The 27,092-nt window shown below is 39.8% G+C and overlaps 1 protein-coding gene across 6 annotated transcripts in view; it reads right to left on the reverse strand.

The window, feature by feature from the left end:
• Positions 1–27,092, reverse strand: part of LOC143738308 (NACHT, LRR and PYD domains-containing protein 12-like) — a 159,068-nt gene that overhangs the window by 77,631 nt on the left and 54,345 nt on the right. For 5 of the 6 annotated variants that reach the window (XM_077230395.1, XM_077230397.1, XM_077230396.1 and 2 more), the window contains 4 exons: positions 13,491–13,658; positions 9,525–9,698; positions 5,382–5,555; positions 3,947–4,830 (listed from right to left, as the gene is read on the reverse strand). In XM_077230395.1, the coding sequence (XP_077086510.1) occupies positions 4,815–4,830; positions 5,382–5,555; positions 9,525–9,698; positions 13,491–13,658 (532 nt within the window). In that variant the 3' untranslated portion in view covers positions 3,947–4,814. Of the gene's footprint in view, positions 1–3,946; positions 4,831–5,381; positions 5,556–9,524; positions 9,699–13,490; positions 13,659–27,092 lie in introns of those variants that run through there. The other variant, XM_077230394.1, reaches the window with a different exon arrangement.

Below are 27,092 nucleotides of genomic sequence, written 5' to 3' on the forward strand. Positions count from 1 at the left end.
CACTCATAGATAACGACACATTTCATCCTCTGTTGGAACGAAAGGGGCTAACTTCTGTCAACCTCATCTAAGCAAGGACAAAAATAAAGCAATTTAATTTGAATTAATATCGATTCTGTAATAAAAATAAATATTTTGAAATTGTTTAAAAAAATCGTATGTAGCAAATTAGCACTATGAAATATTAATAACCAATCATAACTCGTTATAATTGATTATGAATATTTGGGTCCGTTAATCAGATTAACTTGATATAGCTACATTAAGATTACAACCAATTACTCAGTTCATCCTGTGAACCCTCAATATTGGTTATTAATTAATTAATAGAAATGTACATTTCTGGGCCATGGGAAATGTCTTTCTTACTAAGTACTACTAAGAGTAAGTAGTTAAGATCGATATGATTAGTGACTCCAGATATGAGCTTGAGACACGGACAACTTTACGTGTGACATGAACAAGATTTTATTATCTAGACTAAACACTTAAACTACTCGAACATACTGTCATGAATTATGTGGCTGTTGTTCCTTTTTTGGCCATGTGAGGTCCTCAGTGTTTTTCTTTTGTTGTTTTATGCCTGCCACATGTTCTCATTATTGATTTATTAGTTTCACCTGAACCTTGTTAAGCAGCCTATTTAAAACCCTGTTGTCTTGAGTTATTTGTTCAGTCTTGAGTTGACATCGGTGCAGTCTTGTTTGACTAAACCTGTCCGCGAGTTAATATTCAGATTATTGTTTCCCCTCTGATTGTTACCGACCTGTACATGCCTTTTTTTGGATTACGAGTTTGCCTCCTGCTTTTGGATTATTAACTGATTCTGACTGAGATAGTGGACTCTGACCTTTGCCTGGATTGTACTTTTTGTTTTTGCATATTCCTTGTTGGATACCTTTGCCCTGCTCTTCAAGTAAAGCCCTTGAACTGAGTTATTGTCTCTGCCTCTGCATTCTGAGTCGAATAAACCACATTGTGGCACTGAGGTAGTGCTTTCCCCTGCTATGCAGGAGACCCGGGTTCGATTCCCAGTCGAACATAACAACTACACACACATAACATGCATACAGTTTACCGAGGGAAAAAGAGAGCTGAAGCAGAATACAGGAAAGCAAGAAGTTATAGCATTGTTTGAAATTTAGCAGATCAACAGCCTTGAGCAAACCATCAGTTTAGTTCTAACACACCCTTCTTTAAAAGGGGTAAAGATACTTAATGTATCTGATAATTAGATAATAATATGATACTAAAGTTAATAATATGATAATAAAGTTTGATACTTGCATATCTCACCCATTTGAATCAAACTGTCCTGATGGAATTTGCTGAGGCTCCAGTTGATGAGATAGAACCAGTTGGAGTCAGAGGATTTTTTGGTGAATGGAAAGACAAGGCCGCAGCCTGGCACAAGCTTGGGGGTCTTTAGAAAACTTCTAGTTTAGCATCATCTTCACATCAGGACTTCTCAGGAAGGAGTAAAAGAGGGAGCTAAGAGAGCAGCTGATCTTCATCAGTGATTTTTAAAGCGTGAAGATGTCACAGCCAATAAGAAGTTAATAAGTGTGTGAGCCAATAAGAAGTTGTCCCTTTGGAGGGAGATTTTACGACCCTCTGTGTTCGAGCAGGACATTTGAATCTGTAATTTCATTGGGTGTTTAAGAAAAATAATCTTCAAGATTCTTATAATACCCATGCGTCACAAAGTTAGCAAAATGTAACGTAAATTTACAAATGGGGAACGAAGATTGGAGTTTATAGAGACCAAACATGCCACACATATGATTTTGGTTAACCATAGTATGCAAAGTCTGAAACATTAACCCATTAGAGTTTACAAGAAAACATAGGCCACACAACATAAAAGGAAAATCATGAGATGGGAAAATTAGATACATGCTTATACATTTCTCAAGTGGTTATTTATGGAATATACAGGTTTATTTCTCCTTCTCAGCAAGATTTAAGTAAGAGTCACAGCTCTCAGGAATTTCCTTTTGGGGTCGAAAAATTCTAATCAATGTAACAGGACACTGAGTTCTGCCAGTGGTGTTAGCTTCTTTGTGATGGGGGGGGGGGGGGGGGGGGGGGTTAGATAGACCTTTGTTGGGAGAGTGAGTTTGCCGGACTATTCATTAAATATAATGAAGAATTTGTGTGTGCGTGTGATTGGTCCAGACACTACACGTTATACCTAGCTGAATCAATTTTTTATCCCACCTCTACTTGAACATTTTGGCCAAATACAAATACATCACGCAAGTAGACAAGTGCGTGCAAAGACTGTAAGTGTGGTAATTTGGACAGGCATATGTATTGCTGGATTCCGGTGTTACGGTTTAACTAGTTACCGTTGTCTTTTGTTAAAGATACAATCAAGGTAACTTTCCCTGATCTTGTATGTAACTATAAGTTCTGCATTAAACAAAACAGGTTCACTAACACCTCATAACACCAGTTCCAACTCCACAACCCTACCTAGAACAGTTTCCCCAGCGTTTGCAATGTTTGTAATGTCTGCACAAAAGAGAATGAATTGCATTGCTAGCCCACCCCAAAACTTACAATAATAATGATAAATGCTGACCAATAATTAATTACTTTTTTACTAAACATTATATATTTTAGTAAAATAAGCAAAATGTAATTTGTTTTGTCATATGACATAGTCACAGTTGTGTTTCTGAGTCTTGTTTTCATTAGTCACATGTCTTCCTTTGTTCTGTGTTTCCACGGTAACCTCCATTAGTTCTTCTGTCACACCTGTTTCCTCGCTAGTCTTGTCAGCTGTGCCTCGTTTCCCTGATCCGTTTCCCTATGTATTTAAGTCCTGTGTGTTGCCTTGTTCATTGTCCGATCTCAGTTATACTTATGCCGAGTTCAGACTGCACGATTTTAGGCCCGCCGACAGGTTTTGAGAAATCGCAGACAAATTCCCGAAATCACAGGCAAATCGGTGCTCGTTCACGCGAGTGACAATCACGCAGCGTGAATGAGCAAAGACGCGATCTGAGAGAATCGCCGACGAGTCACCGACGCCTGTGAGATATTTGGCATGCTAAATATCTGGACCTGTCGGCGATTCACAATCCTGCTGTGTGAAAAGTGCTCTGACTGAAAACTACATCGGCGATGACCGACAGCCAATGAGAGAGCAAGATACAGGACAGCAGGATGTTCAGGGAGGAGTTATAAACCAGAATATCAGTATTTTAATAGATAGGCCTATATTTACAATTATATCAAACAGAAACAAAGCACAAACATTTGCATGACCAGCAGCAACAGCAGGACATTTGTAAAATTATTTATTTGCCCCCAACTCTCTTTGCAAAACACAGTCCTTGCTCCCCTCGTCTTCCCAACCATTTCCTCCTGCATAAACTGTTTATTTTTCTCATTTTCGCTGCAAATCAGGGCACAGACAATTTGGATCGCAATCTTCTTGTAGGCTATCATTTTTCATTACAAATTCACTGAATTAGTTGACTCCGGTCTCACGCACGCGTGATCTTCCGTTATTTCCTTATCACTTCTCGCGTTTGTTTGGTTGTGAAACGTAGTTTGCGGACCAGGGAGAAGTTGTCGGCGATTCTTTCTTTTGTAAAGTCATGCAGTGTGAAACCTCCTGTCGCTGATCCATCGTGCAGTGTGAACACACCAGCAACTGAATGTTACCCCAGATGGTCACGCAGTGTGAAAACAACAGTGACACAATTATTTTGAAAATCATGCAGTCTGAACTCGGCATTAGTGTGCTGTGACCTCTTCTGCTGACCTGTTTAATTAAAGTTAACCTTCGTTTTGGAAAATATCCTTGTCTCCGTCTGCCTTCCTGCAACCACCCGTGACAGATACGACTATCACGATTAAAAACATATTTTATAATGTAATCATTTCACAGTTAATCTCCAAATGAATGTAGAAACAACATAAAGACAGTAAATTAAAAATATGTATTTAATAGCATCTTTGATTTTTAAACATTATTTATAGCCATTCAACATTACAGTATAATTGAAAGCTATACATTTTATTAGGCTTTAAAAATATGAACTTAAAACTATTCTGCCATAAACCCATTATAATAAATGTCATATTTACCTGTGCCCTTCCTACCTGTCCAACAGGTAGTAAGTATACAGAAATTGAATAAAGTCATCAAAAAGTCTGCACTGCATAAATTATAAATTAAATATAGATTAATCCTTATTAAAGCTACAAAAGTAAAAAGTTTAAAAGCATTAGCATAAATAAGAGCATGATAAAGTAACATTAGCAAAATGATGACAGAAAAAAAAGGATGCTGCATTAATTCAATATTTTTACCGCATTAAACTGAAAAAAATTCATTGGATGCGTTAATGTGTTAATTTTGACAGCCCTATTAAAAATGTGATGTACATACTCAAGTTTCCATTATGTGTGAGCTTGAACTGATTTTCTTTTCTAAAACAAAATTATTTTGTGGGAAATAAATCTTTCATTAGTCTTTGCTCTGCTGGTACAACACAAACGCAAACATATTCAGGCTCTATATTTACTTTAAAAAAAACTCCAATCTTTTTGAATTTATACTGTGTGTTTATACAGATAAAATGGTAAATATATGAATGAGAAACTGTAATTTGCTGCTGTGAAATAAAAGGTGTTTCACTGCCGCTTCATCAGGTCTGTCAGAGGATTGTTGAAATCTAAACGAAGTCTTAATTTATAACCGTCACTGAATCTTCAGTCTCTGTTGATCCTGTTGACTGTGAGTCTCTGTAGTGGATACTTATTCACCATCAGATGATCATCAGAAGATCAGACTGTCATCTTGAACTAGTGCTAAAATAAAACACACAATCAGTCACATGCGCAGTATGAGACATTACATCTGTCACATCTTTTTAGAAGAAAGCTTAGCACTAACTAAATATACTATATTAATTCATTCTCAAACATAATACTATCGCTTCTATCTTATGTCACTTTACAAAATCAAAAGGAAATTAAAGGTCACTTCACACAACAGACAGCTGATTCAGAACCAGCAGAAATTACATTTACACTGCTATTCAAATTTGATATCAGTTAATAACAAACGACCCAAATCTCAGATTATAACAAACATAGGGTAAAAGCTGAAAATAACATTAATTTCATTTTTACAATCAGTCACAACAATATGAGCAAAATTAAACTCATATTAAACAGAGTTTAAAGTTCAGAGACACCGAAGTTGAATTTAAGATTCATCCGATGATCTCAGGAAAAATATTCACACACACACGTGGTGTTACTAAATCTGGTACAATTTCCTTTTATTTCCAGTGAGTAAAACAGCCATGTGAACATTAAATGAAAACATGATGGAAATTGTTAAAAAATATTGTTACCATAGTGTCTCCAGTTTATAATGTGGATCATCCTTCAGATCAGTGAGTAACTTTACTCCAGAGTCTCCTAGATTATTCCCAGACAGATCCAGTTTTCTTAGGTGTGAAGGGTTTGATCTCAGAGCTGAAGCCAGAGCAGCACAACCTTCATCTGTGATACCACAATAACTCAACCTATAGAGAACAATTACACACTCTTCACTCTCTCAGATCAGACACACAGATTAGATCAACAAGGACTTTCTCATGATCACATTCAAACTAACAGTGATAAGTTGAGAGAGACGAGAAAAAAATTAATCAATATAAAAAAAATTAAGTCAGTTCCTCTGAAATCATATTCTTCTTCCTTTTGCCCCCTGAACACAATATTCAGATACTGAGACATTAAAATCTACTACAGATGTATAATAGTGATTACGAATAATTGACATTACATCTATAGCTCTCGCAACACACTGATGTACGAATCACCCTAAATACATTTTTGTACATACATTTACTATACTCTCTCCAATAACCCCCCAATAAAGTATGGGCGTACGGTCTTATGACCAGATCATGTGGCTCTCAGAGGCCCTGTTTACACCTGGTATTAAGATGCGTTTTGGTCTATCATATCACAAGTAGAGGAGGGCGACACATTACCGTTTATATCTGGTGTTTAAAGCTGTCTCTTCTGTCAACTTTCAAACACTTCTGTACTGATTTCTTTGAGAGGGTCTATGGGTGGATAAATGTTTTTTTAATAAATGTCATTATGGAAAGCACGCTTTCCATAATGTTTACACATTAGGTCAGTAGGTGGAGAGCAGAGGCTAAAAGTAATTAGGGGCCAAGCACTGAAAGTGCGTAGGCGAGGCACCTATTGAAATTATTGGCATTCTTATTAGGGGCCAAGCAACGAAGGTGCGGAGGCACCTATTGTAATCGTTGGCGATCTTATTATTATTCCGTTCTGGGAGTCTATGGCAGTCCATAGAACCGTATGGTTCAAAGTTGTGAAATTTGGCACACTGATATAGGTCAGTCCCAACATTAATCACACCAATTTAGGAGTCTCTCAATCAATCCCTCTAGCTCCACCATCTGTCCAAAGATGCACTCATGTTTATACTAATAACATTTGAACTGTAAGGATTAGAAAAAAAAAAATATTTTCCTCTGATTCCTTGGCTCAAGTCGATTCGATGTCACAGAAGCGAGGCACGCCAGCCTCACCCAACTGCCGCCAAAAATGGGAAAGGGCCATCGGTTCATGTGCATCATCAGCTAAAGTCAGTCAGTCAAAGTGAAATCTTCGTGTATTGAACATTGGTACACTAACCGGATGGTAAAGTTGACATTGCATGCATACAAGAGACCCAGTGGAAGCGCCAAAGATCACAGGACATTGGCAATGGCTATAAGCTTCTCTACCATGGCGTGACCAACAGTAGAGGTGTAGCTATTATTGTTAATGCCGACCTACGTAGCCAAGTTGCCGAGGTCCATATTCAGACAACCTGATTTCTATCATCGTTGAAACCATGGCCCCATGGTTACACATTTTCTCAGCCTATGCCCCGCAAACTGGCTGCATCGAAGAGTAGAAAAATCTATTCAGGACAGATTTGCCATGTGCCCACAAGAAGATTTTGTTTTTGTCGGCAGTGATTTATGTTATTGTATGTCGGATGTATGCAGGATGGTTATATTTGCATGGAGATAATGGGTATTGTACATGAAATAACAATTGAAATTGAGTCTTGGAATTTGCTGAGACAAACAACTTCATCATCAGCAATACGTTATTTAAGAAACGCAACAGCCAACTAATCACCTACACCAGTGGTTTTTGTCGGCAATAAACATCTTATGTTGTGGGGCAAGATATTCTGATGGAATGACCTTCACATCAGTGATGGAGGGAAAAATTATGCCAGTCAGATTGATTTTATTTTGGTGCGACGACGCAATTTTCCCTCCATCTCTAATGTGAAGGTCATACCATCAGAATGTCTTGCCCCAAAACATAAGATGTTTATTGCCGACTGTGGCGAGCAGGACGAGGCCAAGGGACGTGAGAGAACGGCGCGAGGCCGGTGGCGTTAGTTATAATGAATGACACCTGTGAGACGCACCGGTCTCGCATCTCTCACGGAGGAATGGAAGCATAAAAGGAGGAGCGACGACGGTGAAGATCGAGAGAGGAACAGGCCTGATTTTATGTTGTGTTTTGTTTCTCTTTTGTGTAGATACTTTTTTTTTTGTATTTCTTTTATTTTGTCATTAAAAGTATTTTATTGTTTGCTGGTTCCCACCTCCTTCTTCCCATAACAACGAACCCCGTTACGCCGACAAAAACCATTGTTGTGCAAATGAATGGCCAGAACAAATTAAAAGTTTTCTGTTTTCAGTTAACACGGTGTTGTGTAAGCGAACCCTAAGTTAATAACTAATGATCTTTGCAATGGAAGTGAATCAATCAAAACTAACTTTAGCTGAACAATAACTTTATTCTAGAGCTGCTGTAAAGCCAAAACAATCTCTGTTATTTTAATTTCCAATTATCACTGTAAAGCTGCTTTGAAACAATCTATATTGTTAAAGGCGCTATATAAATGAAGGTGACTTGACTTGACTTGACATGAAGATTAGTGCAAAATGGCATGCCAAGAGCCGAAGAGCGGACTCCACACTTTTGGAAAACACGCTAGTATGAAGAAGATGTGATTCTTCAAAAATAATAATAATAATAACAATAATGATGATGATTTTGACTAAATGGCATAATTTTTTTTAACTAAGACATTTAATCTCACCGATACGCTTGTTGTGATTCGCGGAGTTTTGACGCGTTTTATAGACTTGATATTTTTTCTTATTTACAAGTCGTGACCCTACCCCCAGAAAAACAGCAAAATAATTGCCAACAACATTCTAAAATCTGCCAGTTAAATGCGACATGTAAGCTATGTATTGTTTCTTTTGCAATGACAGCCCATCGTATATATCTACTTTTGAGTGGAATGGGAGAGAGTCGGAAGTTCATTTGTTGCCCCTACAATTTTATAATAGTATATTTTAACAAGATTTTCAAATGGATAAAGAAAAAAAAAAGCCAAAATGTTTGCTTTATTAAACTATGTTTTAAACGTCAATAAACAGTCTCATATCTCTATTTATTTTTAATATAGGCCTACTATTTATTAATTTATTGTTATATTTTATTTAACATTTTTACATTTAACATGAATAATCAAACATTTAACATAAAAAAAGAATCACACAACAATTTTAAATGTCTACTCATTTGTCCATTTTAAGATGATTTATTCATTTACATTTTTATGTTTTAATTAAATTGATTTATGCTATTCCTTTCGGTTTATAAGGTGTCACAACAAATCCTGCATTCCTATAGTCTTCCTCACATAATAGCCTCTGTGATATTTAGTCACTTATCAGCAGTAAAGAAATTAGCAGAAGAACTTATTTTCAAATAAATTTTGAAAGTACGAATAACGGATTTTACCCTATTCTCCATCGAAAATAATTTATAAGAATGCTTCTTGTTTGCTGACTGGCTGTTGCGGTACAGCGCTGCTGTTAATAAAAATTTGAAGCATTTTTTGGCTGCTCCTCGCTGATTGGCTGCTATTTGCGATAAGCCACAACATTAAATTTTTAATGTCAAATTTGTAACCGTTGCATTTCGTTAACACTGATATACATTGATATATAGGTTAATTTCTACTTCAGATTACTTTTTTGCTTTCAGGGAAACTATGATAATAATATTCCCACTATTCAGTCAAATCAAATCTGTTATTTGGCTTTTAGTGACATGCTTTTTAATTATATATGAAAGCTGCAGTCCGTATATTTTGGCGCTCTAGCGGTAAAAAAAACAAAACGGGGGGCGATCAGGAACCTGGGGGCACTGGCCCAAAAAAGGTTGAGAACCACTGTTCTAGGGGATAATAATATATTAAGTTCTAAATGTTCCTTTTCGGGTAGACTCCTCACCCCTGCCTTCTATCGCTTGTAGGATCTGATGGTTAAAGCAGGAATGGGGCTTACGCCAAAGGAAATTTTGTATGCACTATCTTTATATTAACCCTTATTCACTCAGAGTCTTAACGGTAGAGATGATCTTACCAAAGTTCTTCCAGTTTACAGTGAGGATTTTCCAATTCAGCAGAGAGCAGCTTCACTCCTGGGTCTCCTAGATTATTATATGACAGTTTTAGTTCTCTTAGGTGTGAGGGGTTTGATCTCAGAGCTGAAGCCAGAGCAGCACAACCATCACCTGTGACACCACCATCCAACAACCTGTAGAGAACAATGACACACTCATACAACATACAAATCTATGTATCTTCAGGACATAAGAAAGAAGACAAAAGAAAGACAAAAGAAAGAAATTCTCGTAGCTCTCCTCAGAAAAATGCTTGCTACAAACAAACAATTTCATTGTGTCGGTAATTGATGGCCAATTATCCGCCCGTAGTCAGAGTCTAGCCCTGACAGCATTGTGGGGAAAGCCATGCAACACCCTCAAAATCTTACACCATGAACACAAACATGAACGACTCTCTGAACTCCTACGTGATCTTACAGTTTGAAGATTCTGTCATAGGAAAGCCCCACGTGCTGTCATGAATAATTACGAACAACGTCTTCTAATAGAATAAGAATGATTATGACACTGATGTGTCATCGTTGTACTATAGTGTTTCGCCATGTCATAATCTGTGACACTGACACAATGTAAACCTGGTAAGAATCTCTACATTATTCAGTTTTCTCCAAAAACATCACAAGTTCACACTTACAAATAATCAGATTAAGTAGCATACGTATTTGGCGTGCTGTTCAAGGAGAAAGCTCAGAGCTCTTTCATTTGGTTTTGAGGTCCGGAGTACAAAGGCGCCACCCCAAGGTGGTGGAGCAGGTATAGAGGGTGTTCGGACAGACGGAAGGGGACCTGTTTGCGTCTCTGTGAGCTCCATATAGCTTTCTGTTTTGTATTTCTATTTGCTGTCCTTCCTTGTTGTTTATATTGCTAAATATAACTTTCTCAGCACCACATATCAGATATTGTCTAATATTGGCTATCACATTAATCTGACATTGTTAGCTTTTACTTTGTTAGCTTTTACGGTGCATACTAATGCCCATTGTGTGTTATAGATCACCTAACATGAATCATGATCATTATAAAGGTTTATTAAATTACAAAACAGATTCACTTACATGTATTTAAGAATAAAAATATCAGCCAGGGACTGACTGACATGTAACACAACCAATTTTGTTCCACGTCATGTTTAGTGTGGAAATGTAAAGTCGATGTCCCTACAATAACAGATCGGTGTACATCTCATAAATTATTAATTCAAGAACATGCAAATTTACTGCAACAATGAAGCCGTGAAATTCACATACTTTTGAAAATCCAGCCTTCAGTTGATCCTGAGCGCTCCTTGGCACAGTCTTATGATGGTGTTCTTCTTCCATGAAGGGTTTCAAGTAACGCATTTAAAGTGATGCGTTCTAAAATAACTCACTTTGTGCAGGACATGCAATAAGTCAGGAGACGTGTCGTATTTTGCCAGAAAAGTCAAAAAATGTAAAAAGAATTGCTGAACTTTAAAGCTGGTTTGTAGCATACCAAGGATACAGACTACTTTGGTATTATTATTAGGCTACTGTAGTGTTATTATTGTTATTTGGGTTAGGTGGCTTAGGTTTTATTGTGAATTTATGTAAATTGTTTGTGTTTTGTATTTAGACTACTTGTATTTATATATTTACTCTAAAATTTTAATATATATTTTTTCAATAAAAAAGGCGTTCTTTAATGTCAAGTATCGGTTCAGGCATCGGTACCGTTTTAAAAGTATCGATTTGGCACCGGTATCGGGGGAGGAAAAACAATACCCAACCCTAATCGCAACTCAAACCATCAACTCTTCCGACTTCCTTCCTTCTCCTGGTTGCTCTGTGTGGCCTCTCCAGCCCAGAGCCGGCAAGCCACCATCTGCGCTTCAGTCTCGTACTCATGAAGAGAGAGAAAACGTTCAACCAGAACAGAGTCAAACAAACCATTCAAGTTCATCGACATTTCTTCATTAAATGCCGAAGAAATCGATTAAGACTCATGGAACCATCAAAATCCTACTTCAGGAACTTCACCAAATGTTTTCACTGCAAAGGCCCTGCAAGTATACATTTAGTGAGGTGCTCTGAAATTGATAAGCTCATGGTTCTTTTCATAGCAAAATGGATCTTTTCCATAGTTCCATTTCCTGCTTCCGGTTTCATTCTGTCACTTTACCCAAGTATGTGTGATAGTATGTTGTGTTTTTAGATATAATTATGTCTGTGATTTAGTTAATAAAAATTCTGCACAATACGTATTTGGTTCTGATTCTCTGCTTGCAACAATGTTTATTTTACAATTTAGATCATGACTACAGGCTCTTAGTAGTACTGTACAGTAAGAAAGACATTTCCCTCCCCTGGCAAATAACATTTCTTAGAATCAATAAACAATTATCACTGAGTGTTTACGGGACGAACAGGTTGATTGATTGTAATTTTAATTTTACTACTAGTTTAGATTGATAATATTAGAGAGAAAATTATAACTATGCAACCATCTACTACAGTATTGCATCAAGCAGTGCATTGTAGTGCATTCGTTGCAATGGGAGAGGAAGAATTGTCAAAACTCGTTAAATCATCTAAATCAACATGTATGTTAGATCCTATACTGCATTAGGCGAATTGCATTAGCATGGTTTAAATTATACTTATCTGACCATTATCAGTTTTTAGCAGTAAATGAAGAGATGTCTTATCGATCACAAGTTGAGTATGAAGTACAACAAGGTTCAGTACTAGGACCGTTCCTGTTCACTCTGTACATGCTACCCTTGGGAGATATCATTAGGAAGCATGGGATTAGTTTTCACTGTTATGCTGATGATACTCTGAATGTTCCAGTCCATTCTGACTTCTGACCTGTAATGCAGCCTGAATCATAATCATACACTGTTCATTCTTTGGCCAGAGGAGAACTGGCCCCCCGACTGAGCCTGGGAGGTTTTTTTCTCCATTCTGTCACCTGATGGAGTTTTGGTTCGTTGCCACTGTCGCCCTTTTCACATTTATTCGCCCTTGTCGTCATTGGCTTTTGGCATGCTTAGTTGGGGACATTTAATGTAATATTCAACAATATTATTGATCTGCCTGCATTGACACCATAATATAAGAACTGAACTGAGCTGGCCGATGACATCACAGCTATATATATATAAATGAACCACATAAATAACTTTTTTTTTACAACAAAATGATTCATAACTGAGCTTACTTAAGCTAGGTGTGATGCTATTTTCTTCTGCAAACAACCTTTGTTGCATTATTTTCCTGTTATCTCTGTAAAGCTGCTTTGAAACAATCTGTATTGTAAAAAGCGTTATATAAATAAAGGTGACTTGACTTCGAGCCTATTGATCAAGTTCCTGACTCTAAAAATGTTGTTCCTCATTGCTATCACGTCTCCCAAAAGAGTAGGAGATTTGCGACCTGTCAGTTGCCCCTTCATTCTTAGAGTTTGCACTTGGTAAAGTGAAGGCATTTCTTCACCCTAGGTTGGGTTAGATTACCAAGGTCCCCACTACTGTAGCTATTGTGCTGCAGGCCTTCGGTCTGTAACCTTGGTTCCCTGAAAAAGTTTTTTTTCCCCTACTACCATATTTCCTGCATGCCTGTCTTTATCCTATCAGAAGCTAGCGTTGATTGGTTTGGGCGTGCTTTATAGTTTCCTGGATGTGGCATCACCCGCCTATGGCGTCCTGTCACACCATTGGACTGATTCCATACATGTTTTACAATGCAATCACACAGCGTTCCGACAGTGTCAATTCTTTTTCAGGAAACCAAGGTTACAGTTGTTTTTTTAGTCAACATTACAATCAACATTTTGCTTGTAATGAATGTAATAATAGATTGTTTTCCCTGCAATTTATTCCATTTTGATGTTACTTTATGAATTATTAAAACTGCAAAATTCACAGTGACTCAGTTTCATGTGTGAGTCACATATGATCTTACCACAGTCTTTCCACTTTACAGTGAGGATTCTCCAGTACAGCAGAGAGTGACTTCAGTCCTAAGTCTCCTAGATTAGACAGATAGAGTTGTCTCAGGTGTGAGGGATTTGATTTCAGTGATGAAGCCAGAGCAGCACAACCTTCATCTGTGACACCACACTTCATCAACCTGTAGAGAACAACACAATCTTCACACTCTCTGTAACCCATATGTTTTAAAGATTACTAATAAAGCATCTCTGTATGAAAAAAATTACTAACATTCATTTAATCATATTAACACTAACATTGTTATAGATGAAGACAGGCACTGAGAAAAGTTGAATTTGAGCAATATAAATGTGGCTTATATGCCACAGTCAGCCAATGCCGCTTCTTTAGTTTTGTTGTTTCTGTTTATTTGTACGATTAAAGTTATATTTAATGTCTGCCTCTTCCTTCCCTGAACTTTGTTACAGTTACGTTTGATCACTTAAAATCACATTATTTCATTTTAATCTAATGAAATAGCCACTATAAGTACTGAATTACTCATACAGGTCAATTTCTTTGACCAAATATAATTGTGGGGTAGCACAGCACTGTTTTACTTGGTGAAAACAATTTCAACTTTGTGTTGAAAGTTATGTTATAAGGTTACTCATGAGACACCTTTCACATTGCAGTAAGATAGATTGATATTATAATATCATATTAATAAAAGATGGATGACTTGTGTTGCTAAATGGCTTGCATTGAGAACTGAAAAAAATATATTGTTTGGTAGAGAAAATGCTATATTACTGTTACTACAAATATAGCACTTTCTGATTATGCTATGTTAGCTACTTGGTACAAACATGTTACTTGTGGTAAATCAAGAAAACAAGGTATACAATAACAAGACTAACCGTGTTGAGCTATATAACAATGATTCGTTTTCTAACGATAAAGGTAACCAAACAATTGCTTACCCGTCTAATAAAACACATCGGGCTAGATTTACTAACAGCTTGCATCAGCTCAAACCCTCTTTTAGCGTTTAAAAAAAACTACTGTCAGGATTTACTGAAGACAAACTGAACAATTTGCAGTGAAAATGTGTGGACAGGGTTATTTTGCGGCTGACCTTATTGCATATGCATTTGTAGGTTTCCCTTTCAGACGCAGAATTTTTGGGAGGATAGTATTTAAATGAATCACAAAAGGTAATTTACTAAGGTTTGTACTAGTCAATTTACTAGTATTTGCACCGTTATTTACCATAAACCAGATGTTAATTTGTGCTGCTCTTGATAGATTATGTTAATCACTATGGAAATGATCCCACTGCGTCTGTGTTCTTTAATTTTGCAAGTCATCAGTAGATCACGTGCAGAACTTTCCATTCCTATCGTTGCTTGCAATCACGGTAATTTGCCCTGTTTAGTTAATCTTTGGCATTTCCATGGTAATAGAGGGTAATGTGGATATGACGTCATTAACAGGCGATACAATGACACAGGCTGTTAAACTGGTTAAAATTACAGAATTCTCTGGATTTAAACGTTTTTGGTAACATTTGAGATAATGCAAATACCCAAGTCAACAAAATATATAACATTGCTCATGAGATTCCTCTTCAGTTATCATAAATTAATATTCTTCCTTTTGCTTATCTTTCTGCACCTCTTATTTTATCATCATGTTTTTATAGAGTTTATTTGTTTGTGTACTATTTTTTGTTCCATTAGTTTAGTTTTGTTGGGTGTAATTCATCTCAGGTTACTTTAATGTAACCCTGTTTCCAGAAAAAAAGGGGGAACAAGATGCAATGCTGGATCACTTTGGGAATACATCTTTGTATGACCAGCGGTGAATAATGTGCATGACATATAAATGAAATTGTCAACGAACTTGACAGCCTGAAATGGTAACCTCAATGGAATGCACACTTGTCAGAGGCTATAATTAGATGCGCCGCAGGTGCATCCTCAGGTATCACTTTGTCTGAAGAATGGTCCTGGGATATCTTCAGTGCTGCAAAGCAGCGCAGCATCTCGTTCCCGCTTTTTCAGTGAGAAGCGGAGAGGACATTGTGCTGTCCCTTGAGAGGCGAAGAGGACACCAATGCTTTCAAATGTCTTTCCCAAATCTGCTTTTGAGGGTGTAAATCACCCTAAAGGACAGGAATTTATAGCAGAACATGCACCTAAAGCAGAACCTGCTGCGCTAGCCTGTCAAGACACAGTCCACCCAGTGATTTATGTAGGTGAGTACCATAGTGTTTTACACACGCACTAGGTCATGGTAGCTCCTTTACTGGTGGAGGAAGTACTTCAGGGCCAGAAATACAGCCATCAATTCAAGACAATTGATGTGCCAATTGAGATGATGACCTCACCAGATCCCCTGGGCTGGGAGGCCACCTAAGACCGCTCCCCAGCCCATATGGGAAGCATCTGGAACTTTCTGTGTGGTGGCAGGATTTCTATGTGGAAAATATTTTTCCCTGAGATTGAATGTGACGAGCCGTCACTTAGTCAAATCTGTGGCTCTACAAAGCTCAGAGAAAGCTTCTTCGTCGATCGTACCAGTTGCACTCAAATCCTTCAGCAGATCAGCCTGGTATGCCTGTAACACCGCCATGGTGTGCAGCGTACCACCAGCCTGACCTGCTCCTTGAAATGCTTTTCAGCGTCCTCCACCCGAGCCGATGAAGTGCATGGGCATGCTTCAGAGCCAGGCAAAAGGACATTGTGATCTGAAGAGAGAGTGACCGATAAGGACTCATCCGTTTCTTGCTCCTCAGCCAGATAGCATGAGGCCGATGATTTCAAAGTGGGTGCTAATCCTTGGAAATAAGCAAAGCAAGCGCAAAGCACTTCAATTTTAATGTTTTACAATGCTCGCACTCACCATGCTCAAACACAAGGGCTGCATGCTCTTCCCCTAAACACACAAAGCAAGACTGTATTCAGGCATGAGCTGTGAACACGGAGGCACAAACCGCTTACCTTGCACGTCGCTCATTATTCATTTCTTTTTCCATTTCTTCTTCAAACAATGAGAGGAGAAGAGTTTCCTGCGCACTGCATAGCGAGTCTGACTCCCAGAAGAGAGACAGAAAGAGAGCTTGTACCACACACACACAAACAGTTTGGTTCTGAAGACAAAGAAACCTTAACCCTCTGGGGTCTGCTATCGCGCTGCGCGATAGTCTCGCTTTTTTTCTTATCAGTGCAAAAGAGACTAAAATACTCTGTTGATTTTGATCTTATGTGTTAGTGTTATACATCATTCGATCCTGTTAAGTGTCTATTTTTTGTGTATACTCACAATAAAAACAAAGTATTGTGCTTTTTGTCAAATAAAGAAAAATAAACATGATGCGAGTTTTGCGTTCTCCCTGTCAGTGAAGTCCATTCTGAAACACGTCCAAAAATTAACTGTAAGTCCGCGAATACTTGTCATACAGGCACGAGTGTTTTTTCCATAATGAAGCTTCAACTCTCTTCTTTTAAATTTTTATATAAAAAAAACAAATATTCTCAGTTTATGTAATCTATATGAAAAGAGAGAGATGCCAGTTTTTTTTTCCAGCTCATTAAATCTGATTACGTGTTAATGTGCCACGCCCACGGAGAGCGCGCACTATTCAAACGCAAATGATCCAAGGCAAGCCAGGCAAACATGCGAACGCCCACTCAGCTGGATTATAAAACACAGCATGTTTACCTCGTCTTGCTATGCTGTGAGGAATACTACTATCTAATAATCCTGGAAAATGTACCAGAAGTACTGGTAGTTTCATTTCGAGGAGCAACGGAGCCAGCTGATGTAGTAAGTAAAATTATTTTTAAGTGCTTTGTTCTAATCGCGATATTGAATAGTGTCTGTCATCATCATCAATCGGCTGCGAACAAAACGGGTTTGCAGTCGGTCACAAGTTTTCTTCATTCTGTTCAATTACTAGCAGCTCTTAGCATCTCGTCAGCAGTTGGTGGCATGACATTGTTGATTAGTTTGCCGATGTATGTATGGTATAATGTGAATTTACCATACACACATTTATTGTAAACAAAGAAACATTCCTTAATATCAATGTTCAAAACTGTTTTGCTGCTAAAATGTTTTAAGCTCAGCATAAGAAACATTTCTTAATATCAATGTTCGAAACTGTTTTGCTGCTAAAATATTTGAAGCTTAGCATTTGTTTAAAATTATTCATCATATCTAACACTATAAATGTCTTTACGGTCACCTTTATTATATATATAATTGTATTATATATGTATAATAGTTTTAACATCTACTCTCGTGTAACGGAAATCATGAAGATCTGGATACGTCCAGTGACTGCGGTGAATAGTGCTGCTGGCAACAAGGGAAAGACCTTGTGACAGCCTGGAGAGACAGCTGACAGGAGGAAAGAGACCCCAATGGGGCTGGTAAGGGTTAGCTACCCTTGTCGGCAGTATCCAGCTCTGTGTTTACAGGATGCTGGAGACACCCGCCCAAGGCTTCTGAAAAATTAAAGAGGAAAATACCCCTAGAGTCTGCGAGAGCAGGGGCGGAAGATGACTCAATGGTGGACAACATGGTTAACGACTTTGGAATGGAAACGGATATGAGTATAGAGAGTACTTCACAAAAGACTAGTTCAGGTTCTGCAGTTAGCAAAGCCATTGAACTCCAAGCTTGTGTCTGTGGCTGGAGCAAGGTGACAACAGTCAGGGGTTTGAAGATTCATCAAGGGAAAATGAAATGCTTGAGGGAGAAGGGACAAGGGCCTCGCATTGATCAGTACTTCTTACGAAGTCAGTCAAGTCAGTCGAATGAAATCCAGCGACAGGAAGCAAACCACAGTTCGCAGGATATCAGCACCCCTGTCATAGAGGAGAGGAGGGTTTGCACAGTTAGTGATGAACACATTGATTCTTGTGAACCCGGTCAGACTAACCAGCATAAGAGAGAAAAGAACCTCAACGGGCATAGGCCTGGAGTTAGATGGCCAAGAGCTTGTGAGAAAACTGCATGGGACACGGTAAACACAGATCTATGCTTTGCATTAGAAAGATTAACTGGTACAGTTGAAAAGAAGCTGGATAAATTTGGGGACATCATTTACGCATATGGAAGTGAGAGGTTTGGTGTGGAAAAAAGGAAGGAAAAAGTACAAACTACTCCTGGATTGTCTAGACGGCAGCAGAAAATTGAAGGGTTAGTTAGAGAAAGGAGACAGCTGAGGAAGCAATGGAAAAGAGCGGAACAAAGTCAGAAGGAGGGACTCAATCTCTTACAAAGGCCATAAAAGATAAGCTTGCAACATTACGCAGAGCTGAGCGCCTACGGAAACGCTACAAAAAGAAGGAGCGTGCGAGGGCTAATTTCTATAAAGATCCATTCAAATTCGCAAAGAAGTTATTCACCAGTGAGAAGAATGGCATTTTAAAAGCATCTAGGGTTGAGCTAGAGAGATATTTGGAGGAAACACATACAGATGCAAAAGGGCATAAGCCTATGTCTATTCCGTCAGACATCCCACCTGTCAATCCACCAGAATACCAAATGGAGGTCTGTGCACCTAAGTGGAAAGAGATAGAGCAGGTTGTGAGAAAGGCAAGGGCTTCATCATCTCCAGGGCCTAATGGAGTTCCGTACAGAGTGTACAAGAGTGCTTCAGGAGTTCTACGAATTCTGTGGAAATTGATAAAAGTGGCTTGGGAAAAGCAGGTTGTACCTAGAGCATGGCGCAGAGCAGGGGGAGTCTTTATACCCAAAGAAAAAGATGCTACAAGCATCAGTCAGTTTCGCCCTATTTCACTATTAAACGTCGAAGGAAAGATTTTCTTCAGCATTATTGCTCAGAGATTGTCAACCTACCTATTAAAGAATGGCTTCATTGACACTTCAGTTCAAAAAGCGGGCATTCCAGGATTCTCAGGATGCTTAGAACACATCAGTGTTATCTGGCAACGAATTCAATCAGCTAAAAAGGAGAGGAAGGAGCTCCACGTGACATTCCTGGATTTGGCTAATGCATATGGTTCAGTGCCACATGAGCTTCTTTGGGCATCATTTGATTTTTTCAGGGTACCGATGTCGATAACAAATTTAGTGAAAGCCTATTTTGGAGATTTGCAATTTAGTTTCTCAACTCCAGAATTCAGCACTACATGGCAATGCTTAGAGGTTGGAATAATGGCAAGATGCACCATTTCTCCACTGGCTTTTACCATGGCAATGGAAGTAATCATTAGGGCATCAAAATGGGTAGTAGGAGGAGAGCGCTTGGCTTCTGGGATGCGACTACCACCAATCAGAGCATACATGGATGACATGACAACCATGACTACAACGGTAGCCTGCACTAATCGGTTATTGGGGAAGTTAACAGATAATATTGAATGGGCACGAATGCAATTTAAGCCCTCTAAATCAAGGAGCATCTCCATAATTAAAGGCAAGGTAGTAGATAAAACATTCTTCATTAATGGTGAGGCAATACCAACAGTTTCTCAGAAGCCAGTGAAGAGTCTAGGGAGATGGTACGATGGGGATCTAAAGGACACAGTTCGAGTGGGAGAAGTTAGACGACAAGCAGTGGAAGGGTTGAAGAGCATAAACAGCTGTGCTCTACCAGGCAAACTGAAACTCTGGTGCTTTCAGTTTGGTCTACTGCCAAGGTTGCTGTGGCCACTGACTGTGTATGAGGTTTCTTTGACAACAGTGGATAAGCTGGAAGCGTTAATAAGTTCATACATCAGGAAATGGTTGGGAGTTCCACGCTGCCTCAGCAGAGTGGGACTTTATAGTAAAGGAGTATTGCAGCTGCCAGTCTCTGCTTTAACCGAGGAGTTTAAGTGTGCCAAGGTCAGACTGGAAATGACTTTAGCAGAGTCACGTGACAAATGCGTAAGGGAGACAGCCCCTGTGGTAAAAACTGGTAGAAAGTGGTCAGCAAAGAAATCTGTAGTAGAGGCAAAGGCTGACCTTCAAATTGGGGATATCGTGGGACAGGTACAGCATGGAAGAGGGGGTTTTGGGCTCAGTTTAGTTCCTCCTAAATGGCACAAGACAGGCCCAGCCCAAAGGAGGAAGCTGGTAGTCAACGAGGTGCGAAAGCAGGAGGAGAGGATGAGATGTATAAAGGCCATTTCCCAGGCCAAGCAGGGAGAGTGGATGAGATGGGAGAGTGTGGAACAACGCAAAATGGGCTGGCAAGACCTTTGGTCAAGGGAAGAGAGTAGGATCAGTTTCCTTATTAGGTCAACATATGATGTTCTCCCATCACCGCAGAACCTAAACCTCTGGGTAGGAGAGGATCCATCTTGTCCTTTGTGTTCATCACCTGCCACATTAAGGCACATTTTGACAGGATGTAAGGTGGCTCTTAGCCAGGGTCGGTTTACTTGGCGCCATGACCAAGTATTGCAATGTTTGGCTTTAGCATTGGAAGGCAAGCGTAGTATGACTAATAAATTGCCGCCTGTTCTAGCAAAACATTACACGCAGAAGACAATATTCCTCCGCCCAGGCGAGCAACCACCAAGAAAAGGTGCTAACACCAATTCTCGCCCAGGACAACTGGAAGCTGCTAGGGACTGGAAGATGCTGGTTGATCTTGATCAACGGCTTATTTTTCCACCTGAGATTAACACCACTAACCTACGGCCAGATATTGTTTTGTGGTCTGGATCAGCACGCATTGTTCAACTGATAGAGTTAACAGTGCCATGGGAGGATGCGGTAGATGAGGCATATGAGAGGAAGAAACTGCGGTATGCTCATCTGACCACTGAAGCAGAACAGCGAGGATGGAGAGTCCAGGTGTATCCAGTGGAAGTGGGTTGTCGTGGTTTTGTGGCACACTCTACAACCCGGTTCCTCAGAGACGTCGGATTCAGTGGCCAAGAGTTGCGTCGTACAGTAAAGAACTTATCTGAAGCAGCAGAAAGGAGCAGCAACTGGCTGTGGTTGAGACGGAAAGATTCTAGCTGGCTGTGTACAGGCCGCCATGCTACGGTTTCGTAGAATTCTTGAAAACTTGAAAGGTCTGTTGGTTTATTTGTATAGGTTGTATAGTATTTACAGTCATTACGTTCCTGTGTATATTGCGTGAATGACGGGTGGTTGGGCAGATATTGTGTTTTGCGGTAGGTGGTATGCCATACGGAACCGTTGCCACTGAAACTGCATATTAACGCACCAGTGGGGCTCGACAGCCTTAGTCAAACGGGTTGGCGCGTATGGTTGGGTTGCGGAGAGATTGTGAGATTGTGGTTAGGTCTCAGCAGCAACTGTTGGTTTATTTGTATAGGTTGTATAGTATTTACAGTCATTACGTTCCTGTATATATTGCGTGAATGACGGGTGGTTGGGCAGATATTGTGTTTTGTGGTAGGTGGTATGCCATACGGAACCGTTGCCACTGAAACTGCATATTAACGCACCAGTGGGGCTTGACAGCCTTAGTCAAACAGGTTGGCGCGTATGGTTGGGTTGCGGTGAGATTGTGGTTAGGTCTCAGCAGCAACTGTTGGTTTATTTGTATAGGTTGTATAGTATTTACAGTCATTACGTTCCTGTGTATATTGCGTGAATGACGGGTGGTTGGGCAGATATTGTGTTTTGTGGTAGATGGTATGCCATACGGAACCGTTGCCACTGAAACTGCATATTAACGCACCAGTGGGGCTCGACAGCCTTAGTCAAACGGGTTGGCGCGTATGGTTGGGTTGCGGAGAGATTGTGAGATTGTGGTTAGGTCTCAGCAGCAAGAGGGAAGTAGAGGTCAGTAAGCTGGGCTGAGTTGAGTGGGGGACGGAGGGGGGTGACTCTGGGACGCCAGAGTCACTGTCGAGCCCTCTTGAGGTGTCGTGGGCTAGTCGACGAAACACTGAGGACGGAACGTGCCCACTTGAAGACCCTAGAGATGTTCCCTACTCCGCTCAATCCAGAGGGTTGTTATGGGGGACCGCACTGTGGTTGCAGCCGTTGTGTGTGCTGACGCGCAATACACTGTATTAACACCAGACAGAAGATTCACGTCACTAGATGGAAAGAAGCGTAAATGGATGGAGAAGCATAGGTTACTGTAAAGCTACGTCTTAGTTGGTGATTATCTTGGCGAAAGCCGAGTACAAATCAGCATGAAGTTTTAACATCTACTCTCGTGTAACGGAAATCATTATATATATATTTTTAAAATCTATATTTTTATAAACTTTTGACCGGAAGTGTAAGCATGCCAGAATCTATTATGTCCAATGTTCAGAAAAAGGCATTTTTTGCCTTTGTATGGTATCATGCAAACGGAAAAATACATTATATAAGCTTTTTATTAAAAAAAGAACAAAAGAACCAGAGCAAGCATATAAGTTATATAAAAACAAACTGACTAATATTATTAGAAACAGTAAGAGAGAGTACTATAGTAAAACATTGGATAATAACAGAAATAACATAACAAACACATGGAAAATATTAAATGAAATAGTAAGAAACAACGTTGGAAGGACAGGATGCCCAACCTATTTTATGACAAAGAACAATATGATTATAAGTGATAAGGAACAAATTGCTAATGAATTTAATGATTTCTTTGTCAATGTTGGTCCCAGTCTGGCTGGAAAGATTGTTGGAATTGATAGGAAAAGTAGAACGGAAAGAGAAACGGGTAGTGTAAGTAAGCAATCAATGTTTATAAGTGGAACAGATGGAAAATAAATAATTGATATTGTTAAATCATTAAAAAATAAGAAGTCAACTGACTGGAATGATATGGATATGTCTGTGGTAGGGAGATGGTACGATGGGGATCTAAAGGACACAGTTCGAGTGGGAGAAGTTAGATGACAAGCAGTGGAAGGGTTGAAGAGCATAACCAGCTGTGCTCTACCAGGCAAACTGAAACTCTGGTGCTTCAGTTTGGTCTACTGCCAAGGTTGCTGTGGCCACTGACTGTGTATGAGGTTTCTTTGACAACAGTGGATAAGCTGGAAGCGTTAATAAGTTCATACATCAGGAAATGGTTGGGAGTTCCACGCTGCCTCAGCAGAGTGGGACTTTATAGTAAAGGAGTATTGCAGCTGCCAGTCTCTGCTTTAACCGAGGAGTTTAAGTGTGCCAAGGTCAGAGTGGAAATGACTTTAGCAGAGTCACGTGACAAATGTGTAAGGGAGACAGCCCCTGTGGTAAAAACTGGTAGAAAGTGGTCAGCAAAGAAATCTGTAGTAGAGGCAAAGGCTGACCTTCAAATTGGGGATATCGTGGGACAGGTACAGCATGGAAGAGGGGGTTTTGGGCTCAGTTTAGTTCCTCCTAAATGGCACAAGACAGGCCCAGCCCAAAGGAGGAAGCTGGTAGTCAACGAGGTGCGAAAGCAGGAGGAGAGGATGAGATGTATAAAGGCCATTTCCCAGGCCAAGCAGGGAGAGTGGATGAGATGGGAGAGTGTGGAACAACGCAAAATGGGCTGGCAAGACCTTTGGTCAATGGAAGAGAGTAGGATCAGTTTCCTTATTAGGTCAACATATGATGTTCTCCCATCACCGCAGAACCTAAACCTCTGGGTAGGAGAGGATCCATCTTGTCCTTTGTGTTCATCACCTGCCACATTAAGGCACATTTTGACAGGATGTAAGGTGGCTCTTAGCCAGGGTCGGTTTACTTGGCGCCATGACCAAGTATTGCGATGTTTGGCTTTAGCATTGGAAGGCAAGCGTAGTATGACCAATAAATTGCCGCCTGTTCTAGCAAAACATTACACGCAGAAGACAATATTCCTCCGCCCAGGCGAGCAACCACCAAGAAAAGGTGCTAACACCAATTCTCGCCCAGGACAACTGGAAGCTGCTAGGGACTGGAAGATGCTGGTTGATCTTGATCAACGGCTTATTTTTCCACCTGAGATTAACACCACTAACCTACGGCCAGATATTGTTTTGTGGTCTGGATCAGCACGCATTGTTCAACTGATAGAGTTAACAGTGCCATGGGAGGATGCGGTAGATGAGGCATATGAGAGGAAGAAACTGCGGTATGCTCATCTGGCCACTGAAGCAGAACAGCGAGGATGGAGAGTCCAGGTTTATCCAGTGGAAGTGGGTTGTCGTGGTTTTGTGGCACACTCTACAACCCGGTTCCTCAGAGACGTTGGATTCAGTGGCCAAGAGTTGCGTCGTACAGTAAAGAACTTATCTGAAGCAGCAGAAAGGAGCAGCAACTGGCTGTGGTTGAGACGGAAAGATTCTAGCTGGCTGTGTACAGGCCGCCATGCTACGGTTTCGTAGAATTCTTGAAAACTTGAAAGGTCTGTTGGTTTATTTGTATAGGTTGTATAGTATTTACAGTCATTACGTTCCTGTGTATATTGCGTGAATGACGGGTGGTTGGGCAGATATTGTGTTTTGCGGTAGGTGGTATGCCATACGGAACCGTTGCCACTGAAACTGCATATTAACGCACCAGTGGGGCTCGACTGCCTTAGTCAAACGGGTTGGCGCGTATGGTTGGGTTGCGGAGAGATTGTGAGATTGTGGTTAGGTCTCAGCAGCAACTGTTGGTTTATTTGTATAGGTTGTATAGTATTTACAGTCATTACGTTCCTGTATATATTGCGTGAATGACGGGTGGTTGGGCAGATATTGTGTTTTGTGGTAAGTGGTATGCCACACGGAACCGTTGCCACTGAAACTGCATATTAACGCACCAGTGGGGCTCGACAGCCTTAGTCAAACGGGTTGGCGCGTATGGTTGGGTTGCGGTGAGATTGTGGTTAGGTCTCAGCAGCAACTGTTGGTTTATTTGTATAGGTTGTATAGTATTTACAGTCATTACGTTCCTGTGTATATTGCGTGAATGACGGGTGGTTGGGCAGATATTGTGTTTTGTGGTAGGTGGTATGCCATACGGAACCGTTGCCACTCAAACTGCATATTAACGCACCAGTGGGGCTCGACAGCCTTAGTCAAACGGGTTGGCGCGTATGGTTGGGTTGCGGAGAGATTGTGAGATTGTGGTTAGGTCTCAGCAGCAAGAGGGAAGTAGAGGTCAGTAAGCTGGGCTGAGTTGAGTGGGGGACGGAGGGGGGTGACTCTGGGACGCCAGAGTCACTGTCGAGCCCACTTGAGGTGTCGTGGGCTAGTCGACGAAACACTGAGGACGGAAGGTGCCCACTTGAAGACCCTAGAGATGTTCCCTACTCCGCTCAATCCAGAGGGTTGTTATGGGGGACCGCACTGTGGTTGCAGCCGTTGTGAGTGCTGACGCGCAATACACTGTATTAACACCAGACAGAAGATTCACGTCACTAGATGGAAAGAAGCGTAAATGGATGGAGAAGCATAGGTTACTGTAAAGCTACGTCTTAGTTGGTGATTATCTTGGCGAAAGCAGAGTACAAATCAGCATGAAGTTTTAACATCTACTCTCGTGTAATGGAAATCATGGTCAAACATATTATCGAGTGTGTTGAGAAGCCTCTGGTATATATATGCAACTTGTCTCTTCAAAAAGGTTTATTTCCTAAAAAAATGAAAATCGCTTAAGTTATACCCATATATAAAACTGGAGATAGACATACCTTTTCAAATTATAGGCCTGTTTCTTTGCTTTCACAGTTTTCAAAAATATTGGGAAAATTATTTTATACAAGATTAAATGATTTTGTTATTAAATACAACATATTAAGCAAAAAAAAAATATGGGTTTAGAAGTAATAGAACATCCTCACATGCATTAATACAATTTGTGGAGAAAATATCTAACGCAATAGAAAATAAACAATACACAGTTGGGGTATTTTTAGACTTTAAAAAAGCATTTGACACTGTCGACCATGACACTGTCAGGGTGTGTGCAGGTAGCTGAAGACGAGGATGCAGGAACTTCAAAGTAGTTGATTTATTTACAAAATTAACTTCAGGAACATACAGGAACAAAATAACAAACTCCAGGAATTCAGTAACACAACCATACAAGGACGCAACTAACAAACACTGAGGGAAAACACAAGGCTTAAAAGAACTGGGACTAATGGGATAATTAACTGAACACAGGTGAAGAAACTGAACACAAACGAGGAGCGGGAAAAACTAACAGGACTAAACCAAAATCACAAAGACAGGGGGAAACAAGATCAAAGAACATAACTAAACACATAGAAAATGTGACAGACACCTTACTAGAGAAACTGAAAAAATATGGAGTAAGAGGTGTAGCTCACTCTTGGATAAGTAATTATTTAGAGAAAAGGCATCAATATGTCCAAATAGACAATTGCAAGTCACAACTGGTGCAGGTAACATGTGGGGTTCCCCAAGGCTCAGTGCTGGGCCCATTGCTTTTTCTGTTATACATTAATGATATATGTGAGGTTTCCAAAGTATTACAACTGATATTATTTGCAGATGATACAAACTTATTTTGTTCTGGTGTCAATCTGAAACAATTTTTGGAGACAATGGGGAAAAGAAATGGCACTGCTAAAAAATTGGTTTGATTTGAATAAATTAAAATTAAATAAAAGTAAAACAAAATTTTATTGTATTTGGCAATCGTTTATCGAATACAATAGGTAAATTAATGATTAATGAAGTTGAAATAGAAAGGGTGTCAGCTATTAAATTTCTTGGAGTAA

This window comes from Siphateles boraxobius, unplaced genomic scaffold (assembly GCF_051911475.1).
Source record: "Siphateles boraxobius isolate OS27281-9 unplaced genomic scaffold, OSU_SipBor_1 143, whole genome shotgun sequence".
Taxonomy (NCBI): domain Eukaryota; kingdom Metazoa; phylum Chordata; class Actinopteri; order Cypriniformes; family Leuciscidae; genus Siphateles; species Siphateles boraxobius.